This window comes from Bos taurus, chromosome 2 (genome assembly GCF_002263795.3).
Source record: "Bos taurus isolate L1 Dominette 01449 registration number 42190680 breed Hereford chromosome 2, ARS-UCD2.0, whole genome shotgun sequence".
In the NCBI taxonomy this organism is placed as follows: Eukaryota; Metazoa; Chordata; class Mammalia; order Artiodactyla; family Bovidae; genus Bos; species Bos taurus.
Window position 1 is genome coordinate 130,187,760 of NC_037329.1, and position 17,453 is coordinate 130,205,212.

General features: G+C 50.8%; 1 protein-coding gene across 3 annotated transcripts; it reads right to left on the bottom strand.

The window, feature by feature from the left end:
• Window positions 1-2,105: 2,105 nt before the first annotated feature.
• On the bottom strand, window positions 2,106-4,995 carry C1QA (complement C1q A chain). Of its 3 annotated transcripts, none has more exons than XM_059875377.1 (4): window positions 4,964-4,995; window positions 4,432-4,505; window positions 3,892-4,061; window positions 2,106-2,866 (listed from the first exon to the last, which is right to left on the bottom strand). In XM_059875377.1, exons 3-4 carry the CDS (start codon window positions 4,052-4,054, stop codon window positions 2,295-2,297), a joined length of 735 nt encoding a protein of 244 aa, XP_059731360.1. In that variant the 5' UTR covers window positions 4,055-4,061; window positions 4,432-4,505; window positions 4,964-4,995; the 3' UTR covers window positions 2,106-2,294. The 3 variants fall into 3 exon arrangements, with proteins under 3 accessions (XP_059731360.1, XP_059731366.1, NP_001014945.1); XM_059875383.1 differs by having other exon boundaries at window positions 4,808-4,995; NM_001014945.2 differs by lacking the exon at window positions 4,432-4,505 and having other exon boundaries at window positions 2,107-2,866.
• Between the last annotated feature and the right edge of the window lie 12,458 nt (window positions 4,996-17,453).

A 17,453-nucleotide genomic window follows, 5' to 3' on the forward strand; every position in this document is an offset into this window, starting at 1 on the left:
AGAGGGGAGCTGAAGAGCCTCTGCAGCCCCACTCTCTTCTTCATGATTCCCCAAGACTGTTGATGGGGCCAGACAGCCCCTCAGAGGGTCCCAAGTGTGTGGGGAAGGCGGGGGGTGGTGGGCTGTGGGTACGTGAGGACTCCAAGGTCAACGCTCGCGAGAACGAGGGCATTTCTAAGGCGCTCGCACGTGGCAGGGTGAGGAGTGAGTGTGCACCTGTGTGTCAGGGCTACGTCCGGGACACGTGTGAGTGAGAGCGCTGCTGATGGTCGATGGGAGCACCCAGAGAATCGGTGGTGGGGGTGTGCGGGTGTGACCGTTTGTATCCCTTGGTGTCTGTGGGTTTAGGGGTGCTCCCTGCAGGTCTCAGGGAGTGGGTGTGTGGGTGAAGAGTGAATGAGTCTTGGTCCAGGAATGTGGGTCCACGTGCGTCTCAGGAAGTGTGTGTGAGTGTGTGATGTGTTTACGCATGAGTTTGAGCGGCACAAAGGTAAAGTTGGCTTCCTTTGGAGAAAAGCACAGGGCATGTCCAGGACTGAACTTCTGGTCTCCTCATCCTTCTCATCCACAGAGGACACAGTGAGGCTCTTGCTTCTCAGCAGCACCCGGACAGGCCAAGTGGGGCCCCTGGAGTGGACCAGGAACATTCCAGACCCTCCAAGGCCCCAGTGCAAGCGGGATGCATGCCCAGCCTTCACGCCTGCCAGGGTAGAAGTCCAGAGCTGGACTCAGGACACCCGGCAGGGAGGACTTTTGGATGCCCTTGGATCAAGTGCTCCCTGTCTCTGAGCCCCTGTGTTTCTGGTTCAGCCTTGGAAGGGACATGTGCCATGTGTCAGGTGTGTGGCTGTGGAGTCTGGTGAGGGGAGCAGGTAAACACACATGTTTGGGCATCAGCAGGACCTGGGGTCAACCCACCCCCTCCCCTCACACGCTGCTGCTGCTGCTGCTAAGTCGCTTTAGTCATGTCTGACTCTGTGCGACCTCACAGACGGCAGCCTACCAGGCTCCTCCATCCCTAGGATTCTCCAGGCAAGAATAATGGAGTGGGTTGCCATTTCCTCCTCCAATTCACGCATGCGTGCTAAGTCACTTCAGTTGTGTCTGACGCTGTGCAACCCCATGGACAGCAGCCCACCAGGTTCCTCTGTCCATGGGATTCTTCAGGCAAGAATACTGGAGCAGGTTACCATGTCCTTCCCCGCCTTACATGCTAACCTTGGGCTTTACGTTTTCCTTAACACTTACTCAGTTTCATCATCTGTAAAATGGGGTCAGTCATAATACCCAACTCAGAATTCAACTGTAAAGACTAAATAAAATACAATTAAGGCTAAAACGTATGTGTGTGGGCTTAGTCGCTCAGCTGTGTTAGACTCTTTGCGATCCCATGGACTGTAGCCTGCCAGGCTCCTCTCTTCATGGGGATTCTCCAGGCAAGAACACTGGAGTGGGTTGCCATGCCCACCTCCAGGGGATCTTCCCAACCCAGGGATCGAACCCAGGTCTCCCACATTGCAGGCACATTCTTTACAGTCTGAGCCACCTGGGAAGCCCCTTATTAATGCACCAGGAACTCCTCTGCAATTTTCATATATCAAGTCATTTAATCCTCCCAACAACACTTCCCTGGTGGCTTAGATGGTAAAGCATCTGCCCTCAATGCTGGAGACCTGGGTTCGATCCCACGGTTGGAAAGATCCCCTGGAGAATGAGATGGCACCCCACTCCAGTACTCTTGCCTGGAAAATCCCATGGATGGAGGAGCCTGGTAGGCTGCAGTCCATGGGGTCGCAGAGTGGGACACGACTGAGCGACTTCACGTCACTTCACTTCAACGATGCATTGAGGTGGGTGCCGTCAGTATTCCCACTTTACAGATCGGGAAACAGATTCACCAAAGTCACGTAAAATGCACATAATTGGATTTAAGCAAATGGTGGCCCAGGATTCGAGCCCAGGCTGATGAGGCTCCCAGGACCTCCTAAATACATGCTGTAAAATGCTAAATATGGGCCTGGCTTGTAAGCACTTAAATAACTGTTGTTATTCTTCAGCCTCCCTCCCAATGCCCGAGGTAACCAGTGAACTTCAGGCTCAGCAGATGTGGATTCAGATATTTATTCCAGGAAGAGTTCCAAGACATGATCTCCATTTAGGCAGCTAAAGCAATAGAACCCCCACTTGGTAGGGCAGAGCAGAGATGGCCAGAGAGGGGGAGTGAGTGGGCCAGGGTCACACAACAGGATGCAAGAGGCCACGGTGGGGACCGGGGTCAGGGGGGTCTTCCCTGCTCAAGCAGATGGGAAGATGAGGAAGCCACTGAAGATGCTATCGGCCTCTGAGCCGTGGTAAATGCGGCCCTTACTGGGATCTTTTTCAATCCAGACCTGGTCTCCCTGCTGGAGATGCAGCACTGTGCCCCCAGACACCACCTGAAAGAATCCCTTGCTGTTGAAGTCACAGAAGCCCAAGGGCTGGATCTGGTCCCTCCGAGAGGACCTGATGGACAGGCAGATGTCCCAGTTGGACACCACCTGGAAGGTGAAATAGTAGTAGCCTGGGACAGAGCAGCGGAACCTGCCTGTGTTGTTCTGGTACACGTTCTCCTGGTTGGTGATGACCTTTCCGAAGACGACCACGTTGTCTCTTGAGACAGAATTCGGTCCAACGGCCGAGAAGGCTGGCCGTGGCTGGTCCTTGATGTTCCCGGGGCTGCCTTTGGTGCCTTTCAATCCTGGGAGGCCAGCGGGCCCCATGGGACCAGAGGGTCCTGGGTAGCCCATTCTGCCTGGGTTTCCAGGGGGTCCAGGGTCGCCCTGGTCTCCTTTAAGGCCTCGGATGCCTGTCTGGATGGCAGGCGCCCCTGTGGGGAGAAAGGTCAGGTTGGGAGTGAGAGTCTGGTATCCTCCAGACCTCAGGCAGGTGGCTGGGGCCCCAGATAGCTGTGGGATAAGATGGTAGGGGAGTGTCTGGGCCTGATTGATTCTGGCTAGTTCTCTGTGACCTTGGACAAGTGTCTCAACCTCTCTGAGCCCCAGCTTGTTTGTCTGTAAAATGAAGGGAAATTGAACAGACACTGGAGGAAGGATCAGGTTCTGGGAAAAGCAGTCCCCTGGCTTCACCACACTCCTGCCCACAGCTGGGCACTCCACACCTCCCCTGTCCCCCGCCAGGCCGTTGACCTCGACTTCTTCCGATTCAGGGACTACCTGTAGGATGCCTGGGTGCAGATCATTGTAAATGCCTAGGCAGATCTTTCTGGTGGTCTATGGACTGGGAGCCTCAGGGTGATTACACGAGACCATCTTTCCCAGCTCTGGTCTTGCCCTCCTCCCTTCTCCTCCACCCTTGGCCTTTTTTCTAGAATATGAGTTTCTGAAGCTTGAGGGGGCAGGGAAGCTGGAAGCAAAAAGGGTAGTTGTTATGGATTGATCCCTCTCCACATGCTAGGTGGGGTCTTTCTCTCTTTACAGATGAGGCAATGAGGCTCAGAGAGGATGAGTAACTCACTCAAGGTCAAACAGCAAGACAGGGCTCTCAAATTTAGAGACTAGGGCATTTGTCTTTTTGGTGATTGAACAAAGACCGAGGCTGGGCACAGCTTTAGGACCGTTCATAGGCCTTGCTTGAAGTGGCCTACTCTCCAGAGGGGGACAGCAAGGCCAAAGAAAGAGGATGTGGCAGTTAAGGGGGATACAGAGAGGCCCTGGGGGCCTGTGTACACAGCCCTGGGAGAAGGCTGGGCCCTGGGACCAAGCACAGACTGGAGGGGCTTCATGTGGGGGCCTAGGTCACTCCTCTGTTTCTCACCACCACCCTGAGCTACCACCTCCAGGAGGCCAGCCCCAGCCCAGAGATGCAGGGCCAGGGGCCTGAGGGAGGGCTTACCCGGCTCCCCTCGCTCCCCCTTGAGGCCTGGCCGTCCCGGTCGGCCAGGTATTCCTGCGCTCCCGTGAGTCCCGTCCGGGGCTCGGCACACGTCCTCAGTCACGGAGGAGGCCAGGGAAATGGCCAGCACGCTGATCACCAACCAGCCCCTGGGGGCTTCCATGGTCCCACTGTGGAGACAAGGGCAGGGCCTGGGCAGGCTGGACGTCACACACTCGTGCACACCCAACTCACACGCTTGGACTGCGCCCCACCCCCCCACCATGACATCTATATATGTCTCTGACCATTGTGCACATACCCCACCCAGGGCCTTTGAAGTCCACCCTCCACCCAGCTCCAATGGCACCCCAGCATACACACAGAACCACAAACTCACACAGATTGACACACACAACTGACCATACCCATAGGGTTACACACTCAGACACACGAACATAGCTTTTAGCCCTTGCACACCTATACAACACAATAAGCAAACTTAAAAGTCCGCCACACACCCCTGGACACTCCGATGGACACACTCCATCCCTCACTTACCTGGACACACACAGTCATGTGCTCCCTACAGATGATCGGTTCCTTTGAATAAATATTTTTTGAGTGCCTGCTCCCTGTTTAATGAACACTCTCTCACCCAGATGGCAGAGTTGCACATCCACACCAGAATTCACAAACACACAATTCCCCCACACACGCGGTCCCTCTTAGCACCCACTGGAGGACAGATGGCTGACTGTCCCCTGCTGGCCCCCTCTGTGGGCCCCCTCTGTTGGGCTCTGACACCCCAGCCTTTTCCCAGCCTCTTGTGTTTTGGTGGTGGGCCAGGATCCAGGAATTCTGGTTAGAGCTGATGGCTCTGTGGCTACCTCCCACCCTCCCCCGCAGCCTCTGGAGTTAAGGTCCCCCCATTTACTTATTCTGGGTCTTGGATCACTGCCCCCCAGCCCTGTCCTGGCACAAAACCAGCCACCAGCACTCTCCCTCCTCCCTGCCCAGTCCAGTCTCCTGGGCCACCTCCCCTGGCTCGCGAAACATCACAGCCGCCTTCCCCATCCAGCCGTGGCCTCACCTGTGTCCAGTCTTCAATGCACTGGATACTCTGGCCCTTCACGCGGGGACCCCTGTGGGACACCCAGCAGGGCGGTGCTGGCCTGGGGCCAAGTTTCACATCCCTTCCCACTTCTCCTTCCCCTTCCCTGGCACCACCCTGGGGCCAGAGGCCAGCAAGGGACATTTTGAGCAGACCTCAGCAAGACTGGAGCACGGGACATCCTACCCCAGCCACAGCTGGTGCAAGCAGAGGACAGCGAGGCGAGAGGCTGCCGGGATGGGGGCGGAAGAGGGGTTCCCGGGGGGCAGTGAGACTCCCGGAGGCACAGAGCAGCAGGGTAGAAGGAACCTTCTCTCAAATCAGTGACTTGTAGGACTTTTTCACGATCACAGAAGCAGCACGTATTCATTGCCAAAAGCTTGGAAATACAGAAGGGCACAGAGAAACAAGGACAGTGATGCAGTGGTGAGAGGCTCGGTCATCAGCTTTCTAGACTGCCACTTCCTCGCTGCATGTACTTGGAACTGCACTTAAATTCCTGGGGCCTCAGTCTTTTTTTGGTTGTCATTCATAAGTTGGAAGCAACAGATTCTACTTTGCAGTATAAAGTTTTAGTGACATAATACACATACAAAACACTGGACACTTAATAATCAGCTTTTATCAACATTTAAAAATCAAAAACTAAAAATCAGCAATAAACGCCCATCCAGAGAACTGCTGTCACCATTTGGAGGAATCGCCCAGCCTTGCTCGAGGTCACCGACGGGGGGCCCACTGCCTGTCAGCCCAGCTCCCTTTGTCGTTGCCAGCCCAAGAACGCCTTTCTTTAGACTGAGTGATCCTGTCTCCCCCAGAGCGGAAGCCCGCGTGTTCAGGCCTGGGCTGGCCGCTCTTTCTGCTTCTTCCCATGGCCGTGCTTTGTCATTGCTGTCGTTGCTTTATTTCCTTTTGCAGAGGGAGGGGGAGAGGACAAGGAGGAGGAGGAGGAGTGGGGTTGTTGCACCTGGGCAGGTGCAGGCAGTCTAGCACCAGGGTTTCCAAGCCTTTGGGACTCCCTTTCTCTTGCAACCTTTGTGACAGACGATGTCACACAGCAAGTACAGGTGGGGATGCTCTGGCTTAAGGGTGGGGGCCCAGAGCTCCTACCGCCAGCCCCTTTCCTGCTCCTCAGGATTCAGGGGCTCAGGGGAGCTAGCGCCTCTCTATGAGCTTGGGCAAGCCACATCACTTCTCTGGACATCAAGTTTCTTCACTTGTAAAATGGGGAGGATACAGTCCCTTTGGTGGGTTGCCAAGGGATTATATGAATACATAAGGAAGTCTGGGTTTCCCAAGTGGCGCTAGTGGTAAAGAACCTGCCAACCAATGTAGGAGACGTAAAAGATGAGGGTTTGATCCCTGGGTCAGGAAGATCCCCTTGAGTTGGGCATGGCAACCCACTCCAGTATTCTTGCCTGAAGAATCCCATGGACAGTGGAGCCTGGCAGGCTGCAGTCCATAGGATTGCAATGAGTTGGACATGACCGAAGTGACTTAACATGCATGCACACACATAAGGAAGTTATACTGTCAAATACCACATTAAAATAAGTCATCATTATAAATAATATCTGTGTGACCTTGGGCAACTTGCCTAACCTCTCTGAACCTCACTTTCTCAAGAAGAGGGAGAAGACGAGGGAGAAAGCAGGAAGGCTGGTCTGTAACGTCCCTTCCAGCATCATCTTCTTTGATTGCATTTTGTCAATCTTGCTTCCCTGCAAGAGGAGTTAGAAATACTGTGTCAGAGCCAGAACGGTCAGCCCGATTGCTCCCATTTTACAGATGAAGAAACTGAAGATCAGAAACAGAAAGACTTTCCCAAGATCATATAGCAAATGACAGAGTTGGCATGAGGAAAAAACAAATACTATGAAAGGCTTCTCAGAGTACAACTTTCAAAATATTAAATGCACAATTCATATAGAAATATATAGTGAGGGGCTTCCCTGGGGGTCCAGTGGCTGAGAGCCTGTGCTCCCAATGCAGGGGGTCTGGGCTCAGTAGTGGTCAGAGAACTAGATCCCACCTGCGGCAACTGAGATCAAAGATCCCAAGTGCTGCAACTAAGACCCAATGCAGCCAAATAAATACGTAAATATTTTTCTAAAAAGAAATACGTAGGGAGCATGTGTTAGTTTTCTTTTGTAGTTTATAAACGAAGGGACAAAGCTTGGTCAATGAAAGATATAAGAAAAAAAATTATATATACCTCATTAGGGTGAGAGAGATTCAGTGAAAATAGCTATAACAAAAAACCCCCCAAGAATTCTGGAATATTTTTAGGTTGCTAAGGTAGTTACAAAACTGGTTAATGCTCTTTAGGGCAATAAAATCATCATGTTGGTGTTATCTACTCTACTGGAAAGAAATCATTTGCATCTCTACCAGACAAAAATAATTGGCAACTTATCAGTTTTCTACCAGCTAACAGCTATCTTTACAGAGCCTGGGCCCTAATCAATAGTAAATAATAAGTCAAGCAAAGTGACATTCCCCTGGAGTGTCAGGTGATCCTTAGGAGGGCTTGGTAGACATGACTCTAATTTGACTTTGAAAGGACACCAGTTATCTATTTGCCTTATTTCCTAGTGTTAGATGATTTCACTTATCAGGCTGTTGCAAGAGTATAAACACTCCCCAAGAAATGAAAGACATGGATAATAATGAACATATCATTAGTGTGAAAAGTAATGGGTCAGCAGTAGCCCTATGAATGTCACAGCTGGGACACCTTCACTCAGAAGAGGAGGGTGTCTTTTTCGTTTTCTCCAGAGCTCAGGTCCCTGGAGGGGAAGCGGGAGTGGAGGGATGAGAGGAAATCCCTTGTCATGCTTGTGAGGTTGGGATCCAGGAGCCCCATCCCAGAGAGCAGTCGAGGGTCTGGGGGTAATCAGAGAAATAATTTCTAAATTACTCAGATTCTTCCTGATGGAGTCATCACCTCCCACTCAAGGGTTGCATTCCAAAATCAGCATATGAAGCAATAATTGTCAATGGTCAATATCACCCTTGGAAAAAATTCTTAGGAAAGCACCATGTTGAAGATCATTATTACTGTTTCGGGATAGTTCTATGTGGTCACTTTAAGCGTTGACGTTAGAACAGGTTTCTAGTCCTTCAGCGGAGTATCAGTTGGCTAATGTATACCCCCTTTTAAAAAAATTAAATCTTTAAAGACTGCAGCTGTACTCAGTGGTGAAGTGTTTAGACCACAAGAGGCTCTGGATCTGAGGCAGCCGGTGGTGGGAGGTTGGGGGAGGGGTGGGGCAGGGTGGGGGTTGGTTGGGGGTGGGGGGTTGGAGGTGGAGGGGTCGGGGCCTGCAGGTACACGCTACAGATTAGGCTCCTTGAGGGTCTGAAGCGGCACGGATGGACAGCAACCCTGCCGTATTTTAATGGGATCTTTAGTTCTTTCTCTCTGAATTTTATTAGGCAAAACGCAGATAGCCAAATGTGTATATGATTTAACTCTAAAGTTCTTGTATTGCATTTAAAAAACACGGAGGAATTATTTACACACAGTAAAACGCACAAACCTTAAATGCCCCTGTTCAATGGCTTTTTATGTAAACGAAGACACCCTTTACCCAGATCAAAGCACAGAACATTTCCATCACCCCAGCAATTTGCCTCGTGCCTCTGTACCACTGGCCCTCAGTGTCTGCATCCACGGATCCCACCAACCACAGATCAAAAATATTTGAAAAAGAATTCCAGCGAGTTCCCCAAAAAGCAAAACCTGAATTTGCCACACGCCCGGCAACTATTTACCCCCATTTGCATTGTATTTACAATTATTTACATAGCATTTACATTGTATTAGGTATTATAAGTAATCTAGAAAGGATTAAAAGTACACAGGAGGATGTGTGTAGGTTATATGCAAATACTACGCCATTTTATAGAAGAGACTTGAGCATCCTTGGATTCGGGTCTCCAAGGGGATACAGGGGTGTCCTGGAACCGATCCCCTGCAGATACCGAGGGACGACTGCATTCCCTTCTACCTGCAAAGAGCCCAGGGATCCGACCTCTCTCACCACGGTTACTTCTACCTGTTCTCAAACTTCACGTAAATAGAACCACTCGGTGTCTTTTGTGTCTGGTTTCTTTCATTTCACACGCTCGAGAGAGTCAGCCTTGCGTTTGCTGCATGCCGGTTCGGTTTTATTGCTGAGTAGTACTCCGTGGTGTGTGTGCCCCACATTTCGTGTAGCCCCGCTCCCTTTCATGGAAATCTTCGGTTATGATGAAAAAATCCAAGAACATTCTCGTACAATCCTCCTCCCTGTGCCATCCTGTGAACGGATGTGTTCAAATCCCCACGGTACTGTCTGAACCCCAAGACGGGGACCTTGCGTTGACACGGACACCCCTTCACTCTCATCTGCTACCCCGCACCTCCCTCTCCATCAGAAACACAAACCTCCAGACTCGCTACGCTACCCGATCCACTTTTTCTCCTTCTCCTGGCCGGCTCTTTATTATGGAGATTGTCTTAATCTTGGCTTTCTTGCGAAATCCTTCCCCTCCTCTGGGGGCCTTCAGAATCTCTCCTTCCATTCTCCTTCCCTCCACCCGTAAGATCAGGGTTTCTTTTTTCAGTGTGGGGAGTGTTTGGGAATTGGGGAGGGAACTGTCAGAAACTGCCACATGTCTTCAGTGCCTGGACTTTATTCTTTGCCTCTCTCAGCAGATAAAAGAGCTTCGGGGGATTGTTTTATGAAAAACGGAGGGGATCGCAAAACGACATATAATTTGTTGTGGAGATGGAGGCAGCGTGGATTCAAATTCAGCACCTTCCTCCTTTCTGCTGCCTGTGCTCTTGCAGGAAAGAACGCCCATGTTTGGGGATGACATTGACCCCTCGGACTGGGATGAGGCTTCTGATCAGTGTTGTTTGAATCTGGTGCATGGCAGGCACTTAGCAAAATTCCCACCTGCTATTCAGGGCTGCCCATGCAAGGAGACCAGTTGAGAAGTTTGGTGGGGGGGAAGTAAAAAGAAGACCAAACACAGCAAAAATAATTTTGTGGGGAAGAGAAAGAAAAATATGGGAAAAAAAGCTAAAAAGCGAACAAGCTCCCCTAACTGCTGGCTGCCGCTGGAGACCAGCATCCTGGCTGCCCAGGAGGGAGAAGCGCCGAGCCTGCCGGGAGCCAGGTGGAGCTGCTCTTGGAGACGTTCCCAACATGGAGATTGCAGATCCGGCTGGAAAGGCGCTAATGGAAGCCACCAGGCATGCAGGCAGGTGAGATGTAAAAAGATTAGGAGGATTAGGAGCGGGTTTGGAAAACATTTGTGCTGGCTGTGGGAGCCATCCAGGACACACCTCTGCCTGGTGGAGGCCGGGTCGGGGTCCTGAGGGATGTCTCGATCCCACATCCGGGGAATGTGGCTCCCAGAAGGCCTGGTTAAGGCGACCTTCCAAGAAGTTCACACAGATGCAAGGAGAGGGGCCGGGCAAAGCCTCCACCCCACCCCACCTTTAGATCCTCACCCCTAGTCACCCTGTGGAAACGATCTCCCTCGTTTTCCCATCACTGGGCCTGAAGTTCCACCTTGACTCATTCTTTCCTGGGGATAAAGGATGTTATATTAAACAATAAAATTAAAGGTGTGTCTTGGGGCATTTACAAGGTTGCTAGACTTAATACTACTGTTTTATATACTAATTTAGTCAGGACTTCCCTGGTGGCTCAGACAGTAAAGCATCTGTCTACAGTGCGGGAGACCTGGGTTCGATCCCTGGGTCGGGAAGATTCCCTGGAGAAGGAAATGGCAACCCACTCCAGTACTCTTGCCTAGAAAATCCCATGGATGGAGGAGCCTGGTGCAGGCTACTGTCCATGGGGTTGCTAAGAGCTGGATACGACTGAGCGACTTCACTTTAGTCATTGCAACCCTAAGGAGGTAATACTATGAAAAGACCCTTTAACAGATGAAGCTCAGAGAGGGTAAGCAACTCGCCCAAGGTCACACAGCCATAAGGTGGTAGCTTTTTGCAGATGTTCAGTGGAATCCTGCAGATCTAAAACAGGAACTCTGGAAGGGAGACAGGAACGGTGGAGATGAAAATGCTGGGTATGGGGACTCTGAAGGCAAGCTTTGCCAGCTTCACAAACATACCTCCCCTGTGCCAAGTATTTTACATATATCGTCTTAACTTACACAGTGTCCTTACAGGATGGTGTACTGGCTCATCTTTCAAGATGAAGAAACTAAGGCTCAGAGAGGTTAAGTGACTCATGGGTCTAGGTTTGCCAGATTTTGTTTGTTGTTCAGTCGCTCAGTTGTGTCCGACTCTTTGTGACCCCAGGGACTGCAGCGTACCAGGCTTCCCAATCCTTCACTCTTTCCTGCAGTTTGCTCAAACTCATGTCCATTGAGTCAGTGATGCCACCCAACCATCTCATCCTTTGTCTCTCCCTTCTCCTCTTGCCCTCATTTTTTTCCCGCATAAGGGTCTTTTCCAATGAGTCAGCTCTCCACATCAGGTGGCCAAAGTATTGCCAGATTTAACAAACAAAAACAGAGGATGGCCTGTTCAGTTTGAATTTCAGATAAACAACACTATGCATAGGATATACTTATAGCAAGTATATACATATTCATCCTGTGCTTCATCTGGCAGCCTCCAGGGGACACGCAGCCTGAGTGGCTGTTCTCCCTCCACTCCCCGGCTCACGAGGAAGCCTGTCTTGGTTGGAAGGGGTGGGCTGAAGGTGAGCACCTCTCTGCCTCCCAGGGCAAAGGGGAAGAGGCGTCTTCATCTCCGTCTAGGGTCTCCAAGACCCCTGCTCCTGTTGGCGAGCCAAGAACCCCAGTCAGGTTCCCTCACTCTGACCCCCCTCCCCACTTCATCACCACGTCTCTTCCTGCCCTAGATTTTCATCAGAAGAGGCCACTGTGGGCTGGAGGCAGCAGACTCCCAGCTCTGTGGGTGTCCATGGACAGATCACCCCTCTGGGCCTCAGTTTCCCTATTTGTAAAAAAAAAAAAAAAAAGAGGGAGGAGTTGAACCAAAATAGTAGTTCCCTGGGTCAGAGTCCCGCTGGGGAGCTGGTTAAGGAGACCATTACTCAAGCTGCACTCCTACGTCCTGAACAGAATTCTGGGGAGGGGTCCAGAGACTCAGTGGTTTTCATAGGTGCCTTGGATGAGCTGAGGCAAGCAGTTCAGCACCTTTCTGGAGCTCTGACAGCAGCCGGGCGTCTGTCCCATCTCGACACGTGGGCTGCGCCTGTCTTCTGCTTCTGACACGGGGGATCAGGTGCTGAAGGGTCTCTAGACACCTCGATCAGAGGAGGACAAAGGAGGAGAGTCCAGGTTTGCTGGGTTGGGCCAGGGTGAGAGGGAGGGAAGATCACCAAATCTCCCCTGAGCTGAGATCGTTTCCAGCCTGGGAATTTCAGGAGGATCTCTTACCTCTGAGTAGAGATGGGCGTTTTTCACAGCCCCTGCCTGGGTCACTTGACTGCCCACCAGGGCACCAGTGAGGCTACTGTCGTCAGCGCCAGCGAGCTGATGGGCGGATGGAGGCTCAGAGAGGGCAGTCAGTTTCCGGTGTCACCCAGCAGAGCTTCCCTGGTGGCTCAGCTGGTAAAGAATCTGCCTGCAATGCGGGAGACCTGGCTTTGATCCCTGGGTTGGGAAGATCCCCTAGAGAAGGGAATGGCTACCCACTCCAGTATTCTGGCCTGGAGAATCCCATGGACTCTGTAGTCCATGGGGTTGCAAAGAGTCGGACACACGACTGAGCGACTTTCACTTTCCCAGCAGAGCTGCTTCAGTCTCCGGTCTCTGGGGGTGGGATTGTGTCCCCCAGCCTCACCCTAAGGCAGTCCTGGGAGGTGTCTGGGGTAGATAATGTCCTGCTCCTGTGGTCCAGACACTGCTTTCTTCATGGTGATGTTCTGAGTCTCTGCCTCTGTCCTACCAGCAGCTCACAACTGTCCACTCTAGTACCTCAGGTCCAATTTCCCTTCTCCTTTCCCTGAACAGGGGGTCAAGCCTGGGGGCAGAGCCGGGATCTGGGCGCGGGTCTGTTGTGAGGGGTGGCTTCGGAATCTGGGCAAATGACAGCTGCTTCAGCCGGTTCCCTCCCGCTTTCCAGCCCTCTGCTGATTACAAATAAACACCCAGGCTACGTGGGAGAGTAATTAACTCTCCAACATGGGGAGAAAGTAATCAGCCTGGAGTTTGCTGCAGGTGGGAAAAGAGCAGGCTTTTCCTAAGGAGTATGCAAATACATTGGTAGTTTGTAAACCACCCCTCGGGCTCCAGGGAAAGGCTGTCAGAGCCGGGGGCGCCCAGCTGCTAAGCAGGGACAGGCACCGGGTGATGCTGCCCCTCAGCTGCTGGGGGGCCTGGCCTCTCAAGTTTATGGAGATCGGAGGGGTCAACGTAGGAGTGGGGGCCTTGCCTTCGGGGCTCCCCTGCACACCTGAGTCTTTGCGTCTGGAGCTCTGTGGGGAGGCAGAGGGAGAAACAGGCTCTGGGAGGACTGGCTTTGAATCCACCACTGGTCCTTGCTCATGTGACCCCGGGTAAGTCACTCCAACCTTTCTGAACCTCAGTTTTCTCACTGAAAGATGGGGATACAAAGACACACTTTTCAGGCTCGTACGGAGAGCTGGACAGACATAAAGCCTCTACCCTGGCCTGGCACTCGGGTGTTCAGCAAGTGGGAACTCTTATCAGAAAGCATCATGGTCCGTGTGGGCCACATGCTCCCGAGTAAAGGCCACGACCCCTCGCGGGACTCATGGGTGCCTGGTCTACCTTTCAGGGGGTGCAGTCAGCCTTGTGACATGTAACTTGAAAGGCTTCAGGAATGGCCCTTCCCTTCTGTTTCCAGGTATCTTATTTGGTTGGCCAAAAAGTTCATTTGGGTTTTTCAAAACTATCTTGAGAACTTTTTGGCCAGTGTAATATTGCCCCTGCCCTGCTTGAAATTCTGGACCTGGATTAGGGTAAGGAGAATGAGGGCCCCGTGGGAGAAAATTTAAGGAGGCATTCACTCAAGTAGGTGTGATTGCAGAGCTGATCCTGAGGGTGAGCACTGCCTTAAACACGCCCCGGGCACTTGATCCAGCTCATCCTCATCCAGGCTCTGATGAGACCCCACCTTTGTTAAGCCCTCTCTCAGAATTAAGCCTCACCCTTCAAAGAGATTCTGGAGGGGAGCAGGGAGGGAGCAAGAGGAAATTTTCTGAGTGATGGAAATGTTTTATGTCTACACTGGGGTGTCAGGGGCATAGCTGTACGTGTTTGTCAAAACTCACCAAATAGCTCATTTAAATTATGTGTATTTCACTGTATATACATTTTATTTCCATAAAATATAATTTTATATTAAATAAAATGTAGGTATCTTCTGGGAGACGTCTCACATTAATGTACAATTATGGTGATGATCAAGGTGGTCCTTCAGCTTCTGCTTGTATAACTCCTGTGACAGGGAGCTCACCACCTTTGGAGCCAGGACATCACTTGTTTGGCAGTAGAACTGGGATCTGAACTCAGATCTTACTCCAGAGTCCAAGGCCTTGAGCTCGGCTCTACTGACTGTCCCAGGGTTGTGTGTGCTCGGGAATCATCGTGAGGGTTGTATGAGGTGTGACATGTGAAATGTTTGTCACATATTGCTGAGATATTTAAGAGCTTCTGTACATGTGGAATTGTACTTCCCCAAGATTGCCCGGAGAAATATCAATAACCTCAGATATGCGGATAACACCACCTTTATGGCAGAAAGTGAAGAGGAACTAAAGAGCCTCTTGATGAAAGTGAAAGAAGAGAGTGAAAAAGTTGGCTTAAAGCTCAACATTCAGAAAACTAAGATCATGGCATCTGGTCCCATCACTTCAAGACAAATAGATGGGGAAACAGTGACAGACTTTATTTTTGGGGGCACAAAAATCACTGCAGATGGTGACTACAGCCATGAAATTAAAAGACGCTTGCTCCTTGGAAGAAAAGCTATGACCAACCTAGACAGCTTATTAAAAAACAGAGACATTACTTTGCCAACAAAGGTCTGTCTAGTCAAGGCTGTGGTATTTCCAGTAGTCATGTATGGATGTGAGAGTTGGACTATGAAGAAAACGGAGTGCCGAAGAATTGATGCTTTTAAACTGTGGTGTTGGAGAAGACTCTTGAGAGTCCCTTGGACTGCAAGGAGATCCAACCAGTCCATCCTAAAGGAGATCAGTCCTGAATATTCATTGGAAAGACTGATGTTGAAGCTGAAACTCCAATACTTTGGCCACCTGATGCAAAGAACTGACTCATTGGAAAAGACCCTGATGCTGGGAAAGATTGAAGGTGGGAGGAGAAGGGGACGACAGAGGATGAGATGGTTGGATGGCATCACTGACTCAATGGGCATGAGCTTGGGTAAACTCCAGGAGTTGGTGAGGGACAGGGAGCCCTGGCGTGCTACAGTCCATGGGGTCGCAAAGTCTCAGACACGACTGAGCAACTGAACTGAACTGACCTCATCCTAGCAGCTGGGTGGGATCTGGGACCGGTTCGGTACAGTGACATGTGAGCAGAAGGGACATTGCTGGCGCAAGTCCTCTAACACACTCTTGTCCCACTGCCGCTGTTGTGGAGTCCTCGTGCTGCGATGCTTGGAGCCACAGAGTCCAAGTGGCCTGGCTCACTGAGAGTCTGCACGGAGGATACCCGTCCTGGAGAATCGTCTGGACCACGACAAGCTTTGCAGGAGCAATGGGTAAACCTCGGTGCTGTCGAGACGCTGAAGTGTGGGTTGTTCCTCTAGCGTGCCTGCCTTGTCCTGGCGCATACAGCACAGGGTGGGCCTGCCACAGAATATGATGTTAATATTGTTGCTAGCCTCGTAGTCTGAATCACCTTCCTCCTCTTCATTTTCAGGCTGTCATTGTCAATGACAGCACCCTCAAAGAACCCTTCAGGCCGCAACATTTTCCGCTTATGCCCACTGAGCTGTCCAGGGTCCTGTCCTCCGTCTGAACTCTCCAGCACTGCTCAGACTTTCATCAGCTCTGTGTAGTCTAGGCTGGGCTGCAGAGTTTCTAAAATGAGAAATAACCAGATTCACCTTTGGAGAGCTTAAATTCTGTTGTGGGGAGGCAGGCGTGGAAATAACTCCCAAAGTAAGAGGTTTATCAGGTGCCAGAGAGTATAGAAACCGGAGGTGGGAGCTCCCAAAGGGTAAAACAAGTCACCCCAGTGCAGGAATCTTGGGACACTTTCTTGGAGGAGGAGGAGGGGAAAGGAGGAATGGGAGGGGGAGGGGGAGGAAATGGACCTGGGAGGGGTGAGGAAGGGGGTGGGCCTCAGTAGCTCCCTCTGGATACTCTGGGCTCTCATCACGACTCCAGTCTGAGTCCCAGTTCCTCTACTTCCATCTGCTGTGTAAGGTGAATCAGGCATTCTGGTTTTCTCATCTGTAAAATGGGGACAATAAAAACATACCTTTACAGGGTTGTTGTGAGAACTCAACAAGTTAATACATGTAAAGTGCTTACTCAGCGCCTGGTACTGAGCATGCAGTAATTGCTCAGTGAAGAGCTGTTATTATGACTGCGTTTGGCCCTTGCAACTACCCTGCAAGAAGACAGAAATAACCAGCATTGTCTCTGCCTTGCAAATAAGAACAAGGAGGCTCAGAGCACACAGCTCAGAAGCGGCTGAGCGCGGCCTGGCAGCTGTGCCTGCCTTTCACCACAGCCCATTTGGGGTTAGAATCTGGGTCCTCACTGCTTCCTCTGTCTTGACCACTTTTCCTAACTCTTTCCACTTTTGAGACTCCACTCTTCTTTTTCTTTAACGTTTATTTAATTTTTTAAATTGAAGGATAATTGCTTTACAGAGTTTTGTTGTTTTCTGTCAAACCTCAACATGAGTCAGCCATAGGTATAAATATATCCCCTCCCTTTTGAAGCTCCCTCCCGTCTCCGTCCCCACCCCACCCCTCTAGGTTGATACAGAGCCCCTGTTTGAGTTTCCTGAGCCACACAGCAAATTCCCGTTGGCTGTCTATTTTACATACGGTAATGTAAATTTCCCTGTTACTCTTTGCATACATCTCACCCTCTGCTCCCTCCTCCCCATGTCCATAAGTGTATTCTTTATGTCTGTTTCTCCACTGCTGCCCTGTAAATAAATTCTTCAGTACCATTTTTTCTAGATTCCGTATATATGGGTGAGAATATGATATTTATCTTTCTCTGTCTGACTTACTTCACCCTGTATAATAGGTTCTGGGTTCATCAACCTCATTAGAACTGACTCAAATGCGTTCTCCACTCTTCTTTTTTAAACTATGGCAACATATACATAACAAAAATTTTTTAACCATTTTGACCATTTTAAAGTGTGCGATTCAGTGACATTAAATACAGTTATATTGCTGTGCAGCCATTGCCACCATCTGTCTCCAGAACTCTGAAACTCTGTACCCATTAAACAG